Source organism: Geotrypetes seraphini, chromosome 3, assembly GCF_902459505.1.
Source record: "Geotrypetes seraphini chromosome 3, aGeoSer1.1, whole genome shotgun sequence".
NCBI classification, from domain to species: Eukaryota; Metazoa; Chordata; class Amphibia; order Gymnophiona; family Dermophiidae; genus Geotrypetes; species Geotrypetes seraphini.
In genome coordinates, this window is record NC_047086.1 from 276,099,384 (window position 1) to 276,120,982 (window position 21,599).

The 21,599-nt window shown below is 42.2% G+C and overlaps 1 protein-coding gene across 4 annotated transcripts in view; it reads left to right on the forward strand.

The window, feature by feature from the left end:
- BIRC6 (baculoviral IAP repeat containing 6) overlaps positions 1–21,599 on the forward strand; it is a 1,530,571-nt gene that overhangs the window by 830,927 nt on the left and 678,045 nt on the right. For all 4 annotated transcript variants that reach the window (XM_033935681.1, XM_033935678.1, XM_033935679.1 and 1 more), the window contains one exon: positions 11,927–12,082. In XM_033935681.1, the coding sequence (XP_033791572.1) occupies positions 11,927–12,082 (156 nt within the window). The remainder of the gene's footprint in view (positions 1–11,926; positions 12,083–21,599) is intronic.

Here is a 21,599-nt window from a genome sequence, read left to right on the forward strand (position 1 = left end):
CAAAGGTAGGGGAAATTATTTTATTTTCAATTTACTGATTGAATTGTCAGTTTTGCACTGTTCAGGAAGAAATGCAATTGTTTCTTTTTCTTTGGGGTTGTACTGCATGCAGAGTCTTGAATCTTAGGGTTTTGTTTGTATATATTAGTACTTTTAGTTTGTAGTCCCCTATTTGCATAGGGGTTATTTGTGTTCTGGTAGGAATCAATGTTGAGAAGCATAGTGTGCTTTGTGTAGTTTAATTTTATGGTTAATCATTATGTGTTGATAATAAGATTATATTGTGTATATACAGTACTACTGGGGTGTCCACACTTTTTTGGCTCGCGAGCTACTTTTAAAATGACCAAATCAAAATGATGTACCAATAATAAAATTTAAAAAAACACAAAGCACACTGTACACAGAGAAAATATTAATTATCATTTATATTCGGTTTTTTTTTCAAAGAGGTCAAGGCAATGTCACCTCAGACTGGAACCTAAGCATCTCCAGCTGCTCTAGGGAGACCAAGTTCCTGGATGCTATAGGCGATTGCTTCCTGGAACAACTTGTAAAAGAAAATACAAGAGGAAATGCAATTCTGGACCTAATTCTGAATGGACTGCGAGGACTGGCACAAGGTGTAGAAGTAGAAGAGACGCTGGGAAGCAGTGATCACAACATAATCCGCTTCGACCTGGATGCAGGGGAGAAACATCGGTCCAGAACGACGGTCAAAGCACTAAACTTCCGAAAAGGGAATTATGAAGGGATGAGACACATGGTGAGGAAGAAGATTGAGAAGAGGATAAACACTGTGAAAACGCTAGGGCAAACTTGGTCCCTTTTTAAGGACACAGTCATCGAGGCGCAAAATCTATATATACGTGTATCAAAAAAGGATCCAACCGGCATGGTTCACTGTAGAGGTGAAGGAAGCAATCGGAGACAAGAAAACTTCATTTAAGGAATGGAAAAGGTAAAAAACGGAAATTTGAGAGTCATTTGGAGATCCAAGATGGCCGCGGTGGTGGAGCACTGAGCAACCGCCCGCAATCTTTACCTTTGAGAAGTTTTTCTTCGGGCGTTTTAGCGCTGTGGAACTTTTTGCCATGCCAAAAAGGAGGGGAAAGGGAGCTTTTTCGGCCTCACGGCGTCCCGGATTAGCCTCCTCTGGCAATATTGAAGATTTGCTGCGACGGATGCAGGGCGTCATAGGAGCGTCGGTGTCGCCCCCGGCTGAGACGCTTCCTAGCAACGGACTCGAGGCGTCTCTTCGGGCTCATGAGATCTCGTTGAGCCCCGACGTGAGAATCCCTCCTCCCAACCCTCGAGCCGCCAGTTCCCCGGGAGTGGGGAGACAGCCGAAAGTTGGCGTGAGCTCCCTCCCAGAGGCTGCAGGGAACGGCGAGATGAACATCGACTCAGGCTCACATGGATTGCAGCGGAGCCTGAGTGTGTATGAGGATGTGACAACGCTGGGGTTAACCCCGATACAGGAGGAACGGAGAGGAGAGGTTCCTGTAGCTGGTGAGCCTAATTTACCACTATTAAACTTGCAAACTTTTAATCTTGTAAAGCCCCAAGAAGTCACACTGGAGGCTTTGTGGGATTTGATTGCTAATTTGACTAGAACAGTAAATAGTAATCATCTTCAAATAGAGGGGAAAATAAAAATTCAAGAGAGAGAAGTTCTGCAGATAAAACAAGACTTGGGAGAATCGAAACTAGATATCCAGTGTATTAAAGATCAACTTAAATCTTCCAAGCTGCTTCAGGACACTTTAATTAAGGACAACATAAATTTAAGAAGGAAGATAGAGACATTTGAAAATTTCTCTAGGAATAATAATTTCAGATTGATTAACTTTCCACGAATTTCAACAGTGACTCCAAGAGAAATGTTAAAAAGGTATTTGCTGGAGATATTGGAAGTACCGGAAGATTCATTACCTCCTTTCACCCAGGTCTATTATTTGCCTAATAAAAATCAGGATCTTCAAGAAAAAACTCAGGGACCAATTGATGTCTCTGCTTTACTTGAACTATCTGATAAAGAAATTGCAATACCTGCTACATTGATTGTGACCCTGGCTATTACGCTAGATAAGAATTGGCTATTGAGACTATTCTTCAAAAATAAGGAAAAAAAGTTTCTTGATCTTAAGATACAGATGTTCCCAGATTTGGCAAGAGACACACAAAGACGTAGAAAGGAGTTTCTACTATTAAAACCTGGAGTTTTGGCTCTTGGGGGAACTTTCTATCTTCGTCATCCTTGCAAGTGCATAGTTCAATATAATTCTCAGAAATATGTTTTCTTTGAACCAAACCAGTTGACGGCCCTTCTCTCCTTGTCCCGCCTGGAGAAGGGGAAAGAATGAGGGCTTCAAGATATAAGGCGCCTGAATTTCAGTTAACCACGTACCACTTATCTTTAATAATAGTTCTATGTTTAATTCCGTTTAATTCATATCATGGATCATAATTGTGGACTTGAGAGATTATACAAAAACTTGATTTCTATGTAAAATTATGAGGTTTCATTTATTCTTTTGATGTAATCACTTTCTGTACAAGATTTATCTTGATTTGTTAATTTGAAATTTATAAATAAATAATAAAAAAAAAAGGAAAAGGTAAAAAACGGACGAAAATTGGAATAACCACAAACAACATCAGCGCAGGTGCCATAAGGCAGTAATAGGGGCCAAAAGAGACTACGAGGAAAAAATAGCCAAGGAGGCCATTCTTTCGATGTATTAAGGGGAAACAACCCGCGAAGGAAGTGGTGGGACCGTTGGATGACCATGGAATAAAGGGAGTGCTAAATGAGGACAAAGAAATTGCAGACAAACTGAACACATTTTATGCATCTATTTACCGAAGAGGATATACACAGCATACCGGAATCCCTCAGACTATATGCTGGAAATGAAGACGGGAAACTGACAGAGTTGACGGTCAGTCTATAAGAGGTATGCAAGCAGATTGATAGGCTTAAGAGTGATAAATTCCCAGGACCGGATGGCATCCATCTGAGGGTCATCAAGGGAACTGAAAGGGACTATAGCTAAACTGCTTCAACTGATAGCCAATCTGTCTATCAAATCGAGAAAGATTCCCGACGACTGGAAAGTGGCGAATGTTACGCCGATCTTCAAAAAAGGTTTGATGGGAGATCCTGGAAATTACAGACCGGTGAGTCTGACCTCGGTACCGGGAAAGATGGTAGAGGCACTGATAAAGGACCTCATCATTGATTACCTTGACGGACACGGTTTAATAAGGACCAGCCAGCATGGTTTCAGCAAAGGCAGATCTTGCCTAACAAACTTGCTGCACTTGTTCAAGGGAGTAAACAGGCAGAAAGACAAGGGCGACCCAGTCGACATTGTATATCTGGATTTTCAGAAGGCGTTCGACAAGGTTCCACATGAACGGCTACTTCGTAAAATTGCAAGCCATGGAATCGAGGGTGAAATACGTGGATTAAAAACTGGCTGGAGCATAGGAAACAGAGTGGTGGTAAATGGACAATACTCGGACTGGAAGAGTGTCACCAGCGGAGTGCTGCAGGGCTCGGTGCTTGGACCCGTGCTCTTCAACATCTTTATAAACGATCTGGACATTGATACGACAAGTGAGGTGATTAAATTTGCGGACGATACGAAGTTATTCAGAGTATTGAAGACACAGGGAGATTGCGAAGATATACAAAGTGGCATAATCAAACTCGAGAAATGGGCATCGACATTGCAAATGAGGTTCAACATGGATAAGTGCAAAGTAATGCATGTCGGTAACAAAAATCTCATGTACGAATACAGGATGTCCGGGGCGGAGAGACCTCCCAGGAAAAAGACATGGGAGTTCTGATCGACAAGTCGATGAAACTGTCTGCACAATGTGCTGTGGCAGCAAAAAGGGCGAACAGAATGCTGGAAATGATAAAGAAGGGGATCATGAACAGATCGGAGAAGGTTATCATGCCGGTGTACCGGGACATGGTGCACCCTCACCTGGAGTACTGCGTCCAGCACTGGTCACCGTACATGAAGAACACAGTAATACTCGAAAGGGTCCAGAGAAGAGCGACTAAAATGGTTAAGGGACTGCAGAAGTTGCCGTACAGTGAAAGATTAGAGAAACTGGTCCGCTTCTCCCTTGAAAAGAGGAGACTGAGAGGAGACATGATCGAAACATTCAAAATACTGAAGGGAATAGACTTAGTAGATAAAGACAGATTGTTCACACTCTCCAAGGTAAGGAGAACGAGAGGGCACTCTCTAAAGTTGAAAGGGGATAGATTCCGTACAAACGTAAGGAAGTTCTTCATCCAGAGAGTAGTGGAGAGCTGGAACGCTCTTCCGGAGTCTGTTGTAGGGGAAAACGCCCTCCAGGATTTCAAGACTAAGATGGACAAGTTCCTACTAAACTGGGACGTACGCAGGTAAGGCTGGACTCATTTAGAGCACTAGTCTTTGACCTGGGGGCTGCCGCGTGAGTGGACTGCCGGGCAGGATAAACCACTGTTCTGACCCAACTGCAGCAATTCTTATGTTCTTAATAGACAAATATACCCCCTCCCCTTTTTACTAAACTGCGATAGTGTTTTTTAGCGCAGGGAGCTGTGCTATGAGCTGTGCCTCACACTGCTCCCGATGCTCATAGGCTCCCTGCGCTAAAAAACACTATTGCGGTTTAGCAAAAGGGGGCCATAGTCCAAAATATAGATAGCAGATATAAATTCTCAAAACAGAAACATTTTGATCACTAAATTGAAAATAAAATTATTTTTCCTTCCTTTGTTGTCTGGTGATTTCATGAGTCTCTGGTTGCACTTCCTTTTGACTGTGCATCCAATATTTCTTCCCTTCTTTCTGCTTCCTGCATGCTTTGTCTCCTCCAGACCTCATTCCATTCCCCAATCAACATCTCTCTCTGTCCCTCCATGAATCCAACTTTTTCTTCCTCTCTCCCTGCCTGCCACCTGACACACTCCATTCCCTCCCCCAACTTTTTCTTCCTCTCTCCCTGTTCCCCTTTTTCTTTCCGTCAGTCTTTCTTTCTCCCTGCCCCCCTTTCCTTTTTCTTTGTCTCTCTCCCTGCCCCCCTTTCTTTTTGTCTTTGTCTGCCTTTTCTTTTCTTTCTCTCCCTGCCCCCTTTCTTTTTTCTTTCTGTCTCTTTTCTCTCTCCTTGCCTCCTTTCTTTTTTTCTTTCTGTCTGTCTTTTCTCTCTCCCTATCCCCTTTCTTTCCTTTTCTTTGTCTCTCTCCCTGCCCCCTTTCTTTTTTTGTCTTTCTTTCTCTGTCCCTGACCCCCCGAGCCACCTCCACAGTTGCTAAATGCCCCCAGCAAACACTTCCTCCTGTCTGCTCATGCTCTTATTTTCCAAATTACATATTTTTCTCTGTTCCCTTCCCCCATTACAGCACATACTCCATCTCTGAGTTCCTGTCACCCTCACAGCCTATTTCTCCACTGCCACATCTCCAGTCCAAGTTTCTGTTTCCATCAGTCTGTCACTCATCCCTTTAGATCTTTCAAACACTTCTGGCTCTTCATAGCAACATTCTCTGTCCCAACTATTAACCCTTTCAATTCACTTCATCCATTCATAGTCCCCTCTATTTCTTCCTATGACTTCACTCCCAAACTGCGCTTCACTCTCAACTGTGTGCCGGGCCCACAAGCCTTCCCCCGACTTCAATTCTGACATCACAGAGGAAGTTCCGGGCCAGCCATGCAGCGATTGGCTGGCCCGTAACTTCCTCTCCAACATCAGAATTGATGTCCGGGGGGGGGGGGGGGGGGCAGGCTTGTGGGCCCAGCGCTTGTGCAGTGGCTGCACTCGCCTTGCTTTTGCAGTGTCAGGAAAGCAGGGAGAACACAAAGTCAACACGAGTTTATCGCGGAGCCCGGGATGGGCTGCAGATATTAGAGTTCTGCTCTCCCACATTTATTATTTTTAATTCAATGTAGTTTCGTCCCCTTTCACGGTTCTTTTGTGTTTCCATAAATTTGAAGAGCTTCCTGCATAAGATTTCAGACTTCGGTCTGTAGCTGACAGGCCGATCCCTTGGCTACCTGTTAGCCAGTATGCTAGTCTTCCTTGGAACTCAGGGCTGTCCCTGATCTGGTCTGACTCCCTGTTAAGTGGCGGGGGGAGGGGGGAATCGAGCATAGACTGTTCATCACGTTTAGGGGGCTCGGCGGTGTTCCGCAGCATGCAGGCTGTGTTTCCGTGCCTCCACCCGTCCTAGTGTGCAGTCGGTGGTCCACAGTGGTGGAGGCATAGTCAGGCAGTGGGTCTGACCAGCAGCCCGAAGATCAGCTTGGCAACAGCTTTTCCAGCAGTGTGGCAGTGAATTCTGACTCTGGCTTTTCACAGAGACTAAAAAGCAGGTTCAGCTTATGTCTTCAGTACTGTGAGAGGAGCTGACAGTGACAGGCTCTATCAGCGTTTTTTAAAACTTAATTTTGAGTGGTTTTGGGGGTTTCTAGTGTTCCCCTGAGTCCCCCACCTGAAAAATCCTAAATTCCAATTTTTTTTTTTTTTCCAGGAATGGCCAATTATCAAGCATTTTTGGCACGAATTTGGATCTAGCGGCCATCTTGGATTTTTAGTGATCATTTTTTCGACTTCTCCCTTCTTCAAAATTCAAATTTCTGCCTGAGAAAACTGCTGGGATGGAGTCGTGGAGTATGGATTCTTGTAAAAGTTGTGCAAATTTGCCACTTTTAGAGTGTCCGTGCACCACATGCTGCGCGGCGCAGTTGGGGAGGGAGGTAACTTCAGGTTCAGCCTCCCCTCCGCAGAAGCAAGTGATATCACGCTCAGCTAGCCTATTGGGGCAGCTGTCTTTATTTTTGGGGCTTGAGTCTGGGCCTTTATCGGCCAGCCGCCAGACGGACCCTCTACAGTCTAAGAAGCACAAGTCGTAAGTCATCAAAGGGTGACTCTATGCCCCAGATTTTTGTGATCTGAGTTTCAATCCAGGGGTCTGGCTGCTGGATGTTCTTCTGTTCCCACTACAATGTCATTGAGAGCCAATATCTTCTTGGGATGTTAGTCGCAGACTGTCCCGGCTGTACCTTCTTCACAGCCCGTTCAGGAGGCTCCAGCTGCGAATCTGGACCTCGCTGATCCTTTATTCCACAGTGTTTCCTTCCCCTTATTGGGATGCTGGATCCACGGATCCCTTAGGGAAGGGGTGTCCAATGTCGGTCCTCGAGGGCCGCAATCCAGTCGGGTTTTCAGGATTTCCCCAATGAATATGCATGAGATCTATGTGCATGCACTGCTTTCAATGCATATTCATTGGGGAAATCCTGAAAACCCGACTGGATTGCGGCCCTCGAGGACCGACATTGGACACCCCTGCCTTAGGGGCTCCGGATCCTGGAGAAGATCCGACTGTGGTGCGCTTGTTTAAAGTTGCGACACTTCCTGATTTGATTGCCAAATCTTTGCAGGATTTGAGCTTGGATGTCAAGCCTACCCCTTCCTCTTTCACTTCTTCTCCATGGCTCTGCAGTATGCGTGCCCAATCTGCAATCTTTCCATGGCATTCGAATATGAGTTTGTTAGTTACCGAACAGTTTGACTTTCTGGAAAGTCCCTTATGGAATGTCTTATGGAGTCCCTTATGGAATCCAGTGGTACTGGAATGTCAGCAGCTGCTGTGACAACCCAAGTTGGATTCCTTGGTGGCTCAGATGACCCGACGCACTTCGCTTCCTAGTGACGGGGGCGTTGTTTTAAAAGATATGCAGAATCACCAGATGGATGTGATCCTCAGGAAAATGTTTGAAACAGAAAATTTAGGAGTCAAAGCTGCTGTGGCTATGTCATTTGTGGCATGTGCCTGTCTGGCTCGGCTGCGTACTGATGCGTGACTGATGCAGTGGATCTTCCTCTTCAGCTTCTTTTTTTTATTGAAATATTTCGTACAATGTTACAAACAAAGTAAAGACATGTACCACTTAACCATAATAATAAGGAAATTACAATACAATGTTTAAAATAAACAAGGAGAAATCCATCTAGCCCACCAATTTTGGGAGGAAACCTTCTTTAGCTCACACTAAATATCACGGAAATCAAAAGAAAATCAATATGAGAGGAAAAACAACCACCCTCCCCTTTATTTTCCTTACTATCAAAGAGCAGTATCATATACTAAGACCCCATTATCTGAAAAAAAAATCATACAAAATCAGCTAGGTTTTACTCTGAAGAAAAGATTCTAACTGTAATGTGTCCCAGAAAACGTAATCTTTATCTTGGATATGTAGAAGACATTTGCAAGGGAACTTTAGGTTTCAAAGCCAAAAAGGCTTTTCTCCTAAGCTGTGTAGCTCTTGAAACAGCGGGGAGTGTATGGCGCAGGGGTTGGAGCTACAGCCTCAGCACCCTTGCATTGTAGGTTCAAACCCCGCACTGCTCCTTGTGACCCTGGGCAAGTCACTCAGTCCTCCATATCCCCAGGTGCATTAGAGAGATTGTGAGCCCACCGGGACAGATAGGGAAAATGCTTGAGTACCTGATTGTAAAACCGCTTAGATATCCTTGATAGGCGGTATATAAAAGCCTAATAAACTTGGAAGATCAAAACTTTATCGCCACATAATTTTTTCTCTCTATTTCTAAAATAAAGTTTCATAATAAGAATTTTATCTAATTCATTTAGACAGGAAATTAAGAGAGTGGCACGTGTTGGAATCATGTCCTGGGAGTCTTCCAAGAAATTAGTTAAATCAAAATCAATATTTACTAATTGATCAATTACCTCTCCAGCTGGGAGCTTCTTTTCTTTGGGAACATAGTACAAATTTGTAAAAACCACTATATATTAGAATTAATTACCCCCAGTATCTCCTTTTAAGATACTTCCTAAGAAGTACCGTATTTTTCGCTCCATAAGACACACCCTAAATTTAGAGGAGGAAAACAAGAAAAAAAACATTGTGAACCAAATTCTCCCTTCCAGGCTCTGCACCCAACCCCATACTCATCGCGAGTACTGCCTGCAGCCATTCATGCAGGCGCATGGGACCATGCTGGAGCGCCTGCCTTGTTTACCGTTCTGCCTCTCGCTGCCACAGCTGTCCTGCAAGGGATGTGCCGGGATTAAAAGCAGGTACAGGAGGGGGAAGCTCACTGCCGGGGAGTAGGGGGGGCTCACTGCCACAGCTGTCCAGTGAGGGAAGCGCCGGGATTAAAAGCAGGCACGGGGGGGGGAGCGGCTCAATTCCGCAGCCGTCCAGCGAGAGAAGCGCTAACATTACAAACGGGCACGGGGAGGGCGGCTGACTGCCGCAGCCATCTACCAAGGGAAGTGCCTCGATTAAAAACAGGTGGGGTGTGGTATTCTCTCCTTATTTCCACCCACTTTTTTGGGGGGGAAAGGTGTGTCTTATGGAGCGAAAAATACGGTATCTCAGGAGATAACAGATGTTTGCAACTCTTATGTTCTTATGTCTGATTTTACATCATTTCCAGTTTATCTAATATAATAAAACGCTAGGCCGCGCATGCGCACTTCCTATGTGTGTGCCGGTTTTCCGTGAGCTGTAGCGACACATAGGAAGTGCGCATGCGCGGCTTACAGTCTGAAGCGGTGAGTGGTGGCTACTCTCACGATCCCCGCCTGCGTTCCCTTCCTTCCTGTAAGTTGGCCGTCCACGCCGCCGTCGTTCCCTTGCGCACCAGTGCTCCATTATTGCTCTTGATGTCGCCGCGATGTAGGGACCCGCAGGTAGGACTGCGCATGCCCCTACAGTACTCTCTCCGCTCTCTCTCTTCCTCCCCCCCCCCCCGAGGCGGACGTCGACCGCGGCGGCCCGAGTTGGATGGTAAGTAGGCACCACAATCTCCGAGGGGCTCTCCAGGAGCAATGCAGCAAAGGTAATTGTGGGCAGGCTTCTCTGTCCCACCCCAGACATCAACCATTCCTTTGATACGTCACCTAACATACAGACTCCTGTGTAGATGTAACAGAATGAAATATTAGGTTCTTACTTGGATAATCTTCTTTCTATTAATCTTCACAGGAGTCCATATGGCCTGCCCTTAGTATTTCTGATTCACCTGCTTTCTGCCTCGTATATTTCTAAATTCCAGAACTGGAGTTCTTCTCCTGTCAGTCAGATGGCTAAGCATTAAGAAATCCTGTGTAAGTAAGTGACTTGTTGGCGTCTTGTCTAATTTGATAATAGTGCTTTTTGCATACAGCAGATTGGTTCACTATTGCTATGTTATAAATGTTTGTTAATAATTGTTCTTCTTTTTATAAGTTGCAGAGCAGAACTGATGTGCATGATGTCTGTGGGGAAGTTCCCTGTACCCTTCCTTCTTTGTATTCTATTCCAGTGGAGATTAAATGCTTTTGAACAAACTGAAGGGGGCACTTACACTTCACTGGCAATGAGGTAGATACGGAAAGATGTGAGTGATACACATCTGCAAAGCCAGTTTGTGATGATTGATCACTTAACATATGGACTACTATGAAGATTATCGGAAAGCAGATTATCCTGGTAAGAACCTAGTCTTTCATTATCTGTGATTCATTGAATATTTTATTTATTTTTAAAAATTTATAGTCTACGTATCCCACAATTCTTTGCAGATTACAACAGTGATAAAAGAAGAGGCGTTACTTACCCAGTGCAGTTCTGCTTTATTTTTTTGGGTTCTCTGTCAGCAGCTTGGCCATAGTGCCAAGATTTATTCTTCCTCTGACGTGCAGGCCTCCAATTCGGTGTGTTTTGAGAAAATTCTGAAGCATTATTATTTGCTGTATGCCAAAAGTGATGAATTTGTCTGGTTTAGGAGAGCTCATAAAACTCCTATCTCTGCTCAGATCTTGGCTTGGCTTAACTATCACCAAAGGGCAATCATACTTACTAAATCACTCCTTATAGGTTGCTGCTCTGTGATTGAGTTCATTTGCTTTTTACTAGAGGATAAAGCAACCCCCTTCTGCACAGTAGCTTATGGCTCATTTATCTGACTAGCGCCCACAATTTCTGGTTAGAGGAGAAATCTTGACACACCCCCTCCCCTTTTCACTACAGAGCTATTTTCTACTCATGGGATGTGTTGAATTGCATTAGCAAGCATACTCTTTAATATCTGGCATAGAACTTGGCAAGAATCCATGCTTTTAAATACCAAACTCTGGATATGTTTAACTGGATTTGATAGAGGTAAAATACCAAATTTCTGTTATGAGCATTACTGTATATACTCGAATATAAACCGGTATTTTGGGGCCAAAACATTGGCCCAAATATGGGGGTACCGGTTTATATTCGAGCCAGTACACCCTCTTTCAAAATTATTGAAGGCTGCTACCAGGCTCTGCACCCTGCCGCCCTCCCTGTCCTAGCCTCCTACCTCTATTGTGGATCGTCGGTGGAGGTGCAGCGGGCAGGAATGAACTTTCCAAGTTCCTGCCCCGCTGTTAATTGGCTGCAGTGAGTGTCTTCAGCCACTGAGAAGCACGAGGAGGCACACGATTTGGCGCTGCTGCTCAGTGCTGAGCGGCTTCCTTAATGGGGGAAGGAAAGAAGGGCGCTGAGTGCAGAGTCTGACGGGGAAGGGAAGGGAGCTGGGTGCAGTGCCTGACAGGGGAGGGAAGGAAGGAAGGGTGCTGGGTGCAGAGTCTGGCAGGGAAGGAAGGGGGCTGGGTGCAATGCCTGGCAGAAAGAGAGCTGGGTACAGAGCCTGTCAGGGCAGGGCACTTGAATATTAAGCCGCCCGATTTATATTTGAGTCAACCATTTTTCCTCCTTTTTGGGGGAAAAGGGTGTCTCAACTTATATTCAGATCGACTTATATTCGAGTATATATGGTACATTATGGGGCTAAGATAGCTGGAACAAACTGCAATTGTGATCAAGTGACATTAAGTAAATGCCTTTCTGTTGTATAGGTGAACTCTTGGCACCCATAGCAGCTGAAGCTATGGAAGAAGGAGCTATGGGAGAGGAATCTAGTGTATCTGCTGTGGATTCTGATGATAATCTGCAGCAAACACCCATTCCTTTGGTGGAAACTATAGATGAGCCTTTGACACCAGACCTGACAGGTAAATATTCTGTAATTAGAGTCATGGCTTCTATATATTTTGAAAAAGGGGAACTGTCTTTTGATAGACTCTGTTTCTGGAAATGATGGGACTTGGTTGGGGAAGGGGAGTGATGACTAGAAGAGACTGGGTTCCATCTTCCCTATTTGTCTCTTTTTCTCTTATTACTTCTTCAACCTAAGCCCTTAAAAAAAGTGAGTTGAAGACTGGAGGAAGGAGGAAAGTTATTTGTTTTTCCTGTTCTGTTTGGAGCCACCAAACACACACAGTTGGGGGAAGGGGAATGGTAATGAGGCTGAAAAGTAAGCTGAGAGGAACTCTGGCAGTAGGGATAGAGGGTATTTGCTGTGGGCCACAATGCAAACATAGCAGCTTTGGCAATATTTTAAAGTTCCATAAATTACCCTAATCATGGTTGTTTACTAAATACTTTTTGTAATTTTAATTTCTTGAGTTTTCATTAGTTTTGCATCCATCAGTTCAATTATATTATTTTTATTATACTGGAGGTTTTTTTTTAATTGTTTAAAAATGTTGTTTTGTATATCTTTTATTTGGTTGCTAGCTTACTGTTTTTTCCTTTTTTATGTTGTAACTATTCTGAGCCTTTGGTTAGACAGGGTAAATAAGATCTGTTATTTTATTTTATTGGCTGTGTGTAGGCAGCACTGCCTTGGGATAGTAGACATTGAAGGAACTGCAGCCATCGCATGCTGTGACATAACTTAGTGGAAGAGCAGCCACAGTTTCTCCCCTGCTTTCATGGTTGGTCTTGGCTGTGGGGCAGTAGGGGGAGGAGTTTTCTCAGCGGCTGAAAAGGGAGCTTTCTAAGTAGTAGATCAAAGCTAGAACAGGCAGCATTTTGAAAGGACTCCCTTAAACTTCCCAACCTCGATCCAGCAATAACACTTGAGGGGATGAGAGGCCAGAGGAGATGAGAGGACCTATGGGTTGATGTAGTTTTCTCCCCCAAATTTGTGCGCTTACACACAGAGCACTTTATTTCAAGGAAGGGATGATATCTGTATAACCTGTCTTAAATAAATTTCTTTACATATATTATAATTAGGCTGGACTTTATAGTTAAGATCTATTGCTGGATTTATTAAAACATGATTCTAGAAAAAGGTGCTGCAGAGATTATTTGTAATATCCCTTCTGGAAAGAACCAGTAATTCTTAGATTTGAGAGAGAAAATATTTTATGATTCCTTTCTGCTAGAATAGTTTTTCAGTAACTACATAAGGTCCAGTATATTCATATTTTACATTAAAAGGTTCAAGCAATGTCTAGGAGTCTGCTTGCACAGACTTGACCTAAGCTTAATTCAGTTCTATTTTAAGTTTCCAAGTTTATTTTATATGTGATATGTTTTCAGGAAATCTGGGGAGAAAAAGATCCCCACAGCACAACCCTGTAAGCACTTCCCCTAGTTACAGGAAACAACAATATATTTGAAAACCTCAGTTTAGCAGTTGAAATACACTTTATTATTGGTCACTAATATTCATGCACTAAAGATTATTCAGCAATTAATTTGTTTCTAAAAATAAAATATATTCTTATACTCATAGAAATATTCTAAACTGCCAGTGTGTCGCTGTTACTATTAGAGAAGTGCACGGGGACATACAGTGGTCTGTTCAAAAATTTCTAGGACAGTTTGAATTGCGCACCAACAGGAAGGTCTTTTGAGATGTGCTAGGCGGCGTTGAGTAGCTTGAAACCTCATGAGTAACCTCCTTTTTTCTGTTTGTTGATATTTGTTTTCATCTTTGAGCTACAGCAGTTTTTGTGAAAGTATGTTTTCATGATTGGTTATTTTTCATCATGTGCAACCTCAATGAGTAGCGCTACAGCATGAAGTTCTGTTTTAAATTGGTTAAGACCACTACAGAAACTTATGAAATGTTGAAGTGGCTTATGGGGAACATGAAATGTATCATGGAAGGTGTTTTGAATGGTATTCACGCTTCAAAAGTGGTTGTGAATCAGTGGAAGACCATCAATGTAAACTGATGATGATCATGTTGATCAAGTGAGGGTTTTTGTGCACGCTAATTGGTGATTAACTGTTAGAGAATTGGTAGAGGAATGCAGCATCTCCATTGGTTCATGCCACAACATTCAAACAGAAGTTGGGGATGTCTCGCTTTGTGGCAGTTTGTTCCACAGTTGATGACCAACAACCAGAAGAATGACTGTGTCATAATCTGTCATAATCTTCTTGAGCAGGCAAATGAAGATGAAACATTTCTTGATAAAGGGATAACTGGTGATGAGACATTGGTCTATGGTTATAACGTGGAAACCAAAGCTCAATCATCTCAGTGGAGAGCCAAAACATCACCAAGATCACTGATCCGCACAACTGATGCATTCAGTGTCTGGGGCCGGAGCATCGAGAAGACTCTTGTATCTGCTGTTGTACTTTACAGAAACACTCTCTTAAAGCTTAAAGCATGCAGCAAGATAAGCTTTTTGGAGCAACCATGGTCTCTTACGAAACATTGATGTCACTGGTACCAACAGGTACTCTCCCATTTTATTAAAGTCTGTACGTTTGAAATCTAGGACTTAAGTATTGTGTGATCACTCTCCACTTTAGCTGTTATATCAAACCAAACCATTTGATTGCTACTTCCCAGGTGAGCACCCAATCGAACATTAATAATAGTAATAACTTTATTTTTGTATACCGCAATACCACAGCAGTTCAGAGTGGTTTACAGAGGAAGAGACTGTACACAGACAGCGATGTTACAGAAGAGACTTTCAAATTACATTAGCAAGTCAAGAGTAGTCAGGTATATCCGGAGGCATATCAGAGATACTACAAGGCAGGAAGGGAGTCAAAGAAATTTATCAGAGAGATAGATTTTAATTAATTTCCTGAAGGTTTGGTAGGAGTATGCATTTGAAATGAGGGTGGTTAGACATTTATTCCATTTGCCTGCTTGGAATGACAGAGATCTATCAAGAAATCTCTTGTAGATACAGCCCTTCAAGGATGGGAAGGCAAATAGGTAGGTACTATGTGTGCAGGTGGTGCCTGAAAATTCAAAATGGTGTGACAGGTAGATTGGGGATGAACTGGTTAAGGTTTTGAAGCAGAGGCAGGCAAACTTGAAGATGATCCTTGCCTCCATCGGCAGCCAGTATAGTTTTCTGTAATACGGGCTTACGTGATCCGATTTTTTTGAGACCATAAATGAGATGGACGGCAGCATTCTGAATGACTCTCAGTCGATTGATGATTTTCTTAAAGGATCCCAAGTATATGATATTGCAGTAATCTAAGATGCTTAAGATTAGAGATTGAACCAGCAGTCAAAAAGAGAGGAAGTCAAAATAGTGTTTGATGGTGCGAAGTTTCCGAAGGGTGCAAAAGCATTTTTTTTTTAAATATTTATTTTTTTATTTCATTTTGAAAAAAATATCAAGCAGTTTACACTTGTTTAGGAAACACAAAGAAAATTATACAATAATAATATCATTTCATAAAGAAGTGTTAAATAAAGAGATATCTTCTTCTTAGACCCCAAAAATCAAATAAGCAGTGAGCGACGGTCTAAAACTATAGGACTTCTATAATTAACACATAAATCAAAATAACAAGAAATGGCTTTACGGATTAACTCCTCCAGTACTACAATACCCATTATTCCCTGATGATCTTCTTCAAGTCTAGAAAGTTCCTGAGGTATTCTGGAACAAAAAAGGTATATTTTGTCCCTAAATATTTTATGGGATATTTACAGGGGTAAGCCAATTGGAAAATGGCTCCAAGATCGTTCGCTTTTTGTCTCATTAGAAGAAACAGCTTTCTTTTCTCTTTTGTCTCTTTATTAACATCAGGATAAATCCAAATATGCTGTCCCATGAACGGAGCCTGGGTTTTATGAAAATAGAGCTTCAATACCGTGTTAAGGTTTTGTTGAAGTACAAATGAAATGAGTAAGGTAGCTCTTTCCTCAATTTCTGTTATAAAAGTTTCCAGAATCTCTGATATATTTCCCATATCAAGTAATTGGGGTAAAACACCTTGATTTGCTCCTGGTATTACGCTCCCTGACTTCTTTATAACTGCAGGTATATAGTAAATTTTCTTCAAAGGAGGAATGAGATCGGGGGCATATCCCAGGATTTGTACCAAATAGGTCTTAAATAATTCAACAGATGAAATTTCTGGTGTTTTTGGAAAGTTCAAAAATCTCAGGTTTAAGCGTCTATTGTAGTTCTCCATTTTTTCTATCTTCCTATGTACCAATAATTTATCTTTTATTAACCCAGCATTTACAGTTTTTAAGGCAGTAATTTCTTCATTTACAAGTTGGATTTTCGATTCATTTTCATTTTTTAAGTCTTCTACTGTTTTAGTCAAAGAGTCTACCTTTTTCACCAAAGAAGCTGTTTGGTCCGCTGTTCTCCGCACAGTTCCATCCATTCTCTGGATTGCTTTCCAGACGTCGAGCAGGGTCACCTTTAGGGGAGTCGAGAGAGCCAAAATGCTTACTTCTTCCCTTGCTTGTTTTATATTCCCCGCTGCTTCTTCTCCTTCCTTCCTGCTCCCCTCAGAAGAGGTCATTCCCGCAGCCACTTCGGCATTGGGAGCTCCCTCTAGCATGTGCGGGTTAGCTGCCGGGCACGGAGGTGCTACCAGGTCAGGAGGTGAGAGAGAGACTTCTGGCTCAGGAGAAGCGCCCAAGTCCTGGGACGCCAACTCCAGCGAGCCTCGCACTCCAACCTGAAGAGGAGTCCTTGGGGTGAAATCCAGCAAGGTCTGTCTTAGTGGCATTGAGGTTCCAGCTGGTGGGGGAATGGACCGGACCTGCCCTTTTCTTTTAGTATGTGGCATTTAGAGGTAAAAGACAGAGATTCGCCAGCAACACACTAGTTCACGCCGCCATCTTGGACCGCCTCAAAAGCATTTTTTAACCTGAGCATTAGTATGGTCTTCAAAAGTCAGGCATTGGTCCAGGATGACTCCAAGGATTTTGATAGTAGAATTGATTGGCTAATTTAACCCATTTAATTTCAAAGAGGTATTAGTTAACTTATAGTTAGGACTTGCCAAGAAAATCTTGTTTTTTTTCTGGGTTCATTTTTAATTTGAATTATGTAGTCCATTGTTCCACCTTAGTGAGGACAGAAAAGATGAGTTGTTCTGTCTCTTGTGTCAGTGAGGAAAAGATGAGTTGTTCTGTCTCTTGTGTCAGTGAGGTTATGGGAATGATAATTGTGATGTCAGATATACTCTCCCCATTTGTGAGGGCCAGATCCAATACCGCTTTTTCCCTTGTGGGTTCCATCACCATTTGTCTGAGCAGAGCTTCTTGAAAGGCATCCACAATCTCCCTACTTCTTTCCGATTCTGCAGATGAAATTTCCAGTCCACATCCGGCAGGTTGAAATCTCCCAACAGCAGCACCGTCTCTTTCTTCCCAAACTTTTGGATATCCACAATCAGATCTTTTATCAATTTGCTGCAATTGAGTCTAAGGTCTGTAAGACTACCCCCACATAGATAGAACTTCCTCTTCTCTTCTTCCTCTCCTCAGGTCCCTTGCATTTCAGTTGCTTGGATATCAATCTTTACATAGAGAGCTACTCCTCCACCTTTTTGACTATCTCTGTCCTTTCTAAAAAGGTTATATCCCAGTTTGTTTGCATCCCATCCATGGGATTCACTGAATCTCTAATAGCAACAATATCCAGGTCTCCCTCTAACATCAGGTTTGCAGATCATGAACTTTGTTGCTTAGATTGCGAGCATTTGTGGTCATCGTTTTCCAGCTATTTTTCAGCAGTGATCTCCTTTTTCATATAGTTTTTTGTTTTGTTTCACTTCTCGTTGCAATGCTAAGAAGTGAGTTACTAATATTGTTTATGTTGCAATCCTTACTACCATCACATCTTTTTTGCTGGGGGTGGCCTCTATAATTGTCCTTCATACATACGCCACCCCCACCTTCTAATTTAAATGCTTAGAAACATATTGTCTAAATTTCTCTGCAAGGATTCTTTTTCCTGCTGTAGTAATATGTAGCTCATCAGTACAATATAGCTTCTTGTCCTTACACGTTTTCCACCATCCGCATATGTACCTAAAGCCTTCTTGATGACACCAGGCTTTGAGCTGCCTATTGAAGTCCTCTGTATTTTTAACTCTTTGTTCTCCCTTTCCATATGCAGGCAGTATTCCCCAAACTCTCAGGTAAGATAGAGGAGCCTGCTCTTAGTACTGTGGACCCAAAAAGGCATCCTCCTGTGCTGCTACGTCCACACTGTACAATTTGGTGAAAGTATAAAGGGAAGACCAGGCTACTGATCTACAAATTTTCTTGGGTGGGATTGCCTGAGCTTCTGCATGGAGAGTTTCAAAATTGCAGACCCTGTCACGTAGAGAACAGTTTTTCCCATATAACAGAAGCAGGAGTGACCTTGCATATGGTTCCCTCCTTACTGCTAAAGATTATTTTGGCGTTCTATCTTAACCAATAAGTTAGACTTCCAGCAATAAAAATGGCTACGGACCTTTATGTGAAGAAAATAAATAAAAACAAGAGAAAAATGAAACCCGATATGGTTCTCCAAACTAGTGGCAGAGAAAATAAAGATAAGAGTTGGCATTCCTGAAATATAAAAAACCCCCAAGAAGTGGAGTACAGAAAGGACTACCAGGTGAAACTGAAAGAAGCCAAGAGAGAGATACGTCTGGCGAAAGCACAGGCGGAAGAGCAAATGGCTAAAAATGTAAAAAAGGGAGACAAAATTATTTTTAGATATATTAGTGAAAGGAAGAAGATGAAAAACTAAAAGATGCTATGAACCGATATGTGGAGAGTGATGAGGAAAAAGCAAAAGTGCTAAACAAATACTTCTGTTCTATGTTCACGGAAGAAAATCCTGGAAAAGGACCGAGATTGTCTGGCAAAGTTACACAAGAGAATGGAGTAGATTTGGCGCCGTTCACGGAGGGAAAGTGTTTATGAACAACTTGAAAAACTGAAGGTGGACAAAGCAATGGGACTGAATGGGATCCATCCCAGGATACTGAGTGAGCTCAGAGAGGTTCTGTTGGGTCCTATTAAAGACTTGTTTAACAAATCTCTGGAGATGGGAGTGGTTCCTGGGGATTGGAGAACAGCAGATGTGGTCCCTGTTCGCAAAAGTGGTCACAGAGATAAAGTGGGAAACTACAGGCCGGTAAGCCTCACTTCGATTGTTGGAAAAATAATAGAAGTGTTGCTGAAAGAAAGGATAGTGAACTTTCTAGAATCTAATGGGTTACAGGATCTGAGGCAATATGGCTTTACAAAAGGTAAATAGTGTCAAACAAACCTGATTGAATTTTATTATTGGGTGACCAGAGAACTGGATCAAGGACATATGCTAGATGTAATTTACTTAGATTTCAGCAAAGCCTCATAGGAGGCTCTTGAACAAACTTGAAGGACTGAAGTAAGGACCCAAAGTGGTAAACTGGATTAGAAAATGATTGTCGGACTGGTTAATGGAAGTCACTCAGAGGAAGGAAAGGTGAGTAGTGGAGTCCCTCAGGGTTCGGTGCTGGGGCTGATCCTGTTCAATATGTTTGTGAGTGACATTGCTGAAGGGTTAGAAGGAAAGGTTTGCCTTTTTGTGGATGATACCAAGATTTGTAACAGAGTAGATACCAAGTAGGGAGTGGAAAACATGAAAAAGGATCTACAAAAGTTAAAAGAATGGTCTAATATCTGGCAACTAAAATTCAATGCAAAGAAATGCAGAGTAATGCATTTGGGGATTAATAATTGGAAGGAACCGTATATGCTGGGAGTTGAGAGGCTGATATGTACGGATGGGGAGAGGGACCTTGGGGTGATAGTGTCTGAAGATCTAAAGGCAAAAAAACAGTTCGACAATGCGGTGGCTGCTGCCAGAAGGATGCTGGGTTGTATAAAGAGAGGCGTAACCAGTTTCAAGTTTATTTATGGTTTGATATACTAACCATCACATGTATCTGGACGGTTTACAATATTAAAAATTAGAAAAATCTAATAAAATTTAAGATTTGATTGAAATAAATTAAAAGGAGGGTAAATCTAGAATTAAGACAGATTAAGACTTATTAGAGATGAAAGGTGCTAGGGGATAGGGAAGTTTTAATTACAATGTGTAAATAAAAATTAAAAGGAGGGGAAGAGGGATGGGAGCTTCTTAAAAGCTTTTTTTTTTTCCTTATTGATAGGCATCTTTAAAAAGAAATATTTTAAGATTTGTTTTAAATTTATTTAGGGAATTTTCGTTGTGGAGATAAAGTGGCATTGCATTCCAGAGCGAGGGTGCAACTAAAGAAAAAAATCGAATTTCTAATATAGTATAGGTCCTTGATTGAGGGTACTGTCAATAAGTTTTGATTCGTAGATCTAAGGGCCTTAGGAGGGGTATGTGGAATGAGAGATTTGTCTAGGAAAACAGGGAGGTCTTAATTTTAAAGGTTAGTAGAATTTTATGCATAGTTCTGTAAGACTGGTAATCAGTGTAACTCTTGAAGAATCAGGGTAACATGATCATATTTTTTGGCCTTATAAATAAGTTTGATTGCGGTATTTTGGATTAGTTGTAATCGGGCTTCTTTTTGAGTTATACCAAGGTAAAGAGAGTTACTGTAGTCTATGTGTGAGATGATTAAAGAGTGAATTAGGATTTGGATCGAAGTGAGTTCTAGAACAGAGGTTATGGAGCGAATTAGGCGGAGTTTGTAGAAACAGTTTTTGGTTAGGGAACTGATTTGATCGTGGTAGGTAAGATCTTTATCAAAGGTGACTCCTAGTAATTTGAGTTTGGGTTCTATTTGGAGTGGAACTGAGTTGATAGATATTTGTCTGATTAAAGAATCTTTATTTTTATGTGGGAATAGAATCCCTCGTGATTTAGCTACGTTTAGTGAGAGTCTGTTAGTTCGGAGCCAAGAGCTGATTTTGTCGAGTTTGAGATTGATTTCTTGAATGTCATTGATATTGGCTGGGTTGAGTGGATGAAGGAGTTGAATGTCATTGGCATAGGCAAATGGGGGTGAATCTGATAAATTGAGCTAATGTCAAAAGTAGAAGAAAGAAAGTGTTGATGCCCCTATATAGGTTGTTGTGAGGCCCCATTTGGAGTATTATGTTCAGTTTTGGAGACTGTATCTGGCAAAGGACATAAGAAGATTTGAAGCGGTCCAGAGGAGGGTGACAAAAATGATAGGAGGTTTGCACCAAAAGACATATGAGGAGAGACTGGAAGCCCTGAATATGTATACCCTAGAGGAAAGAAGGGGCAGGGGAGATATGATTCAGACATTTAAATAATTGAAATGTATTAATGTAGAACAAAATATTTTCCAAAGAAAGGAAAATGGTAAAACCAGAGGGCATAATTTGAGGTTGAGGGGTGGTAAACTCAAGAGCAATGTAAGGAAATTCTTCTTTACGGAGAGGGTGGTAAATGCCTGGAATGCACTCCCGAGAGATGAAAACGATGACAGTTA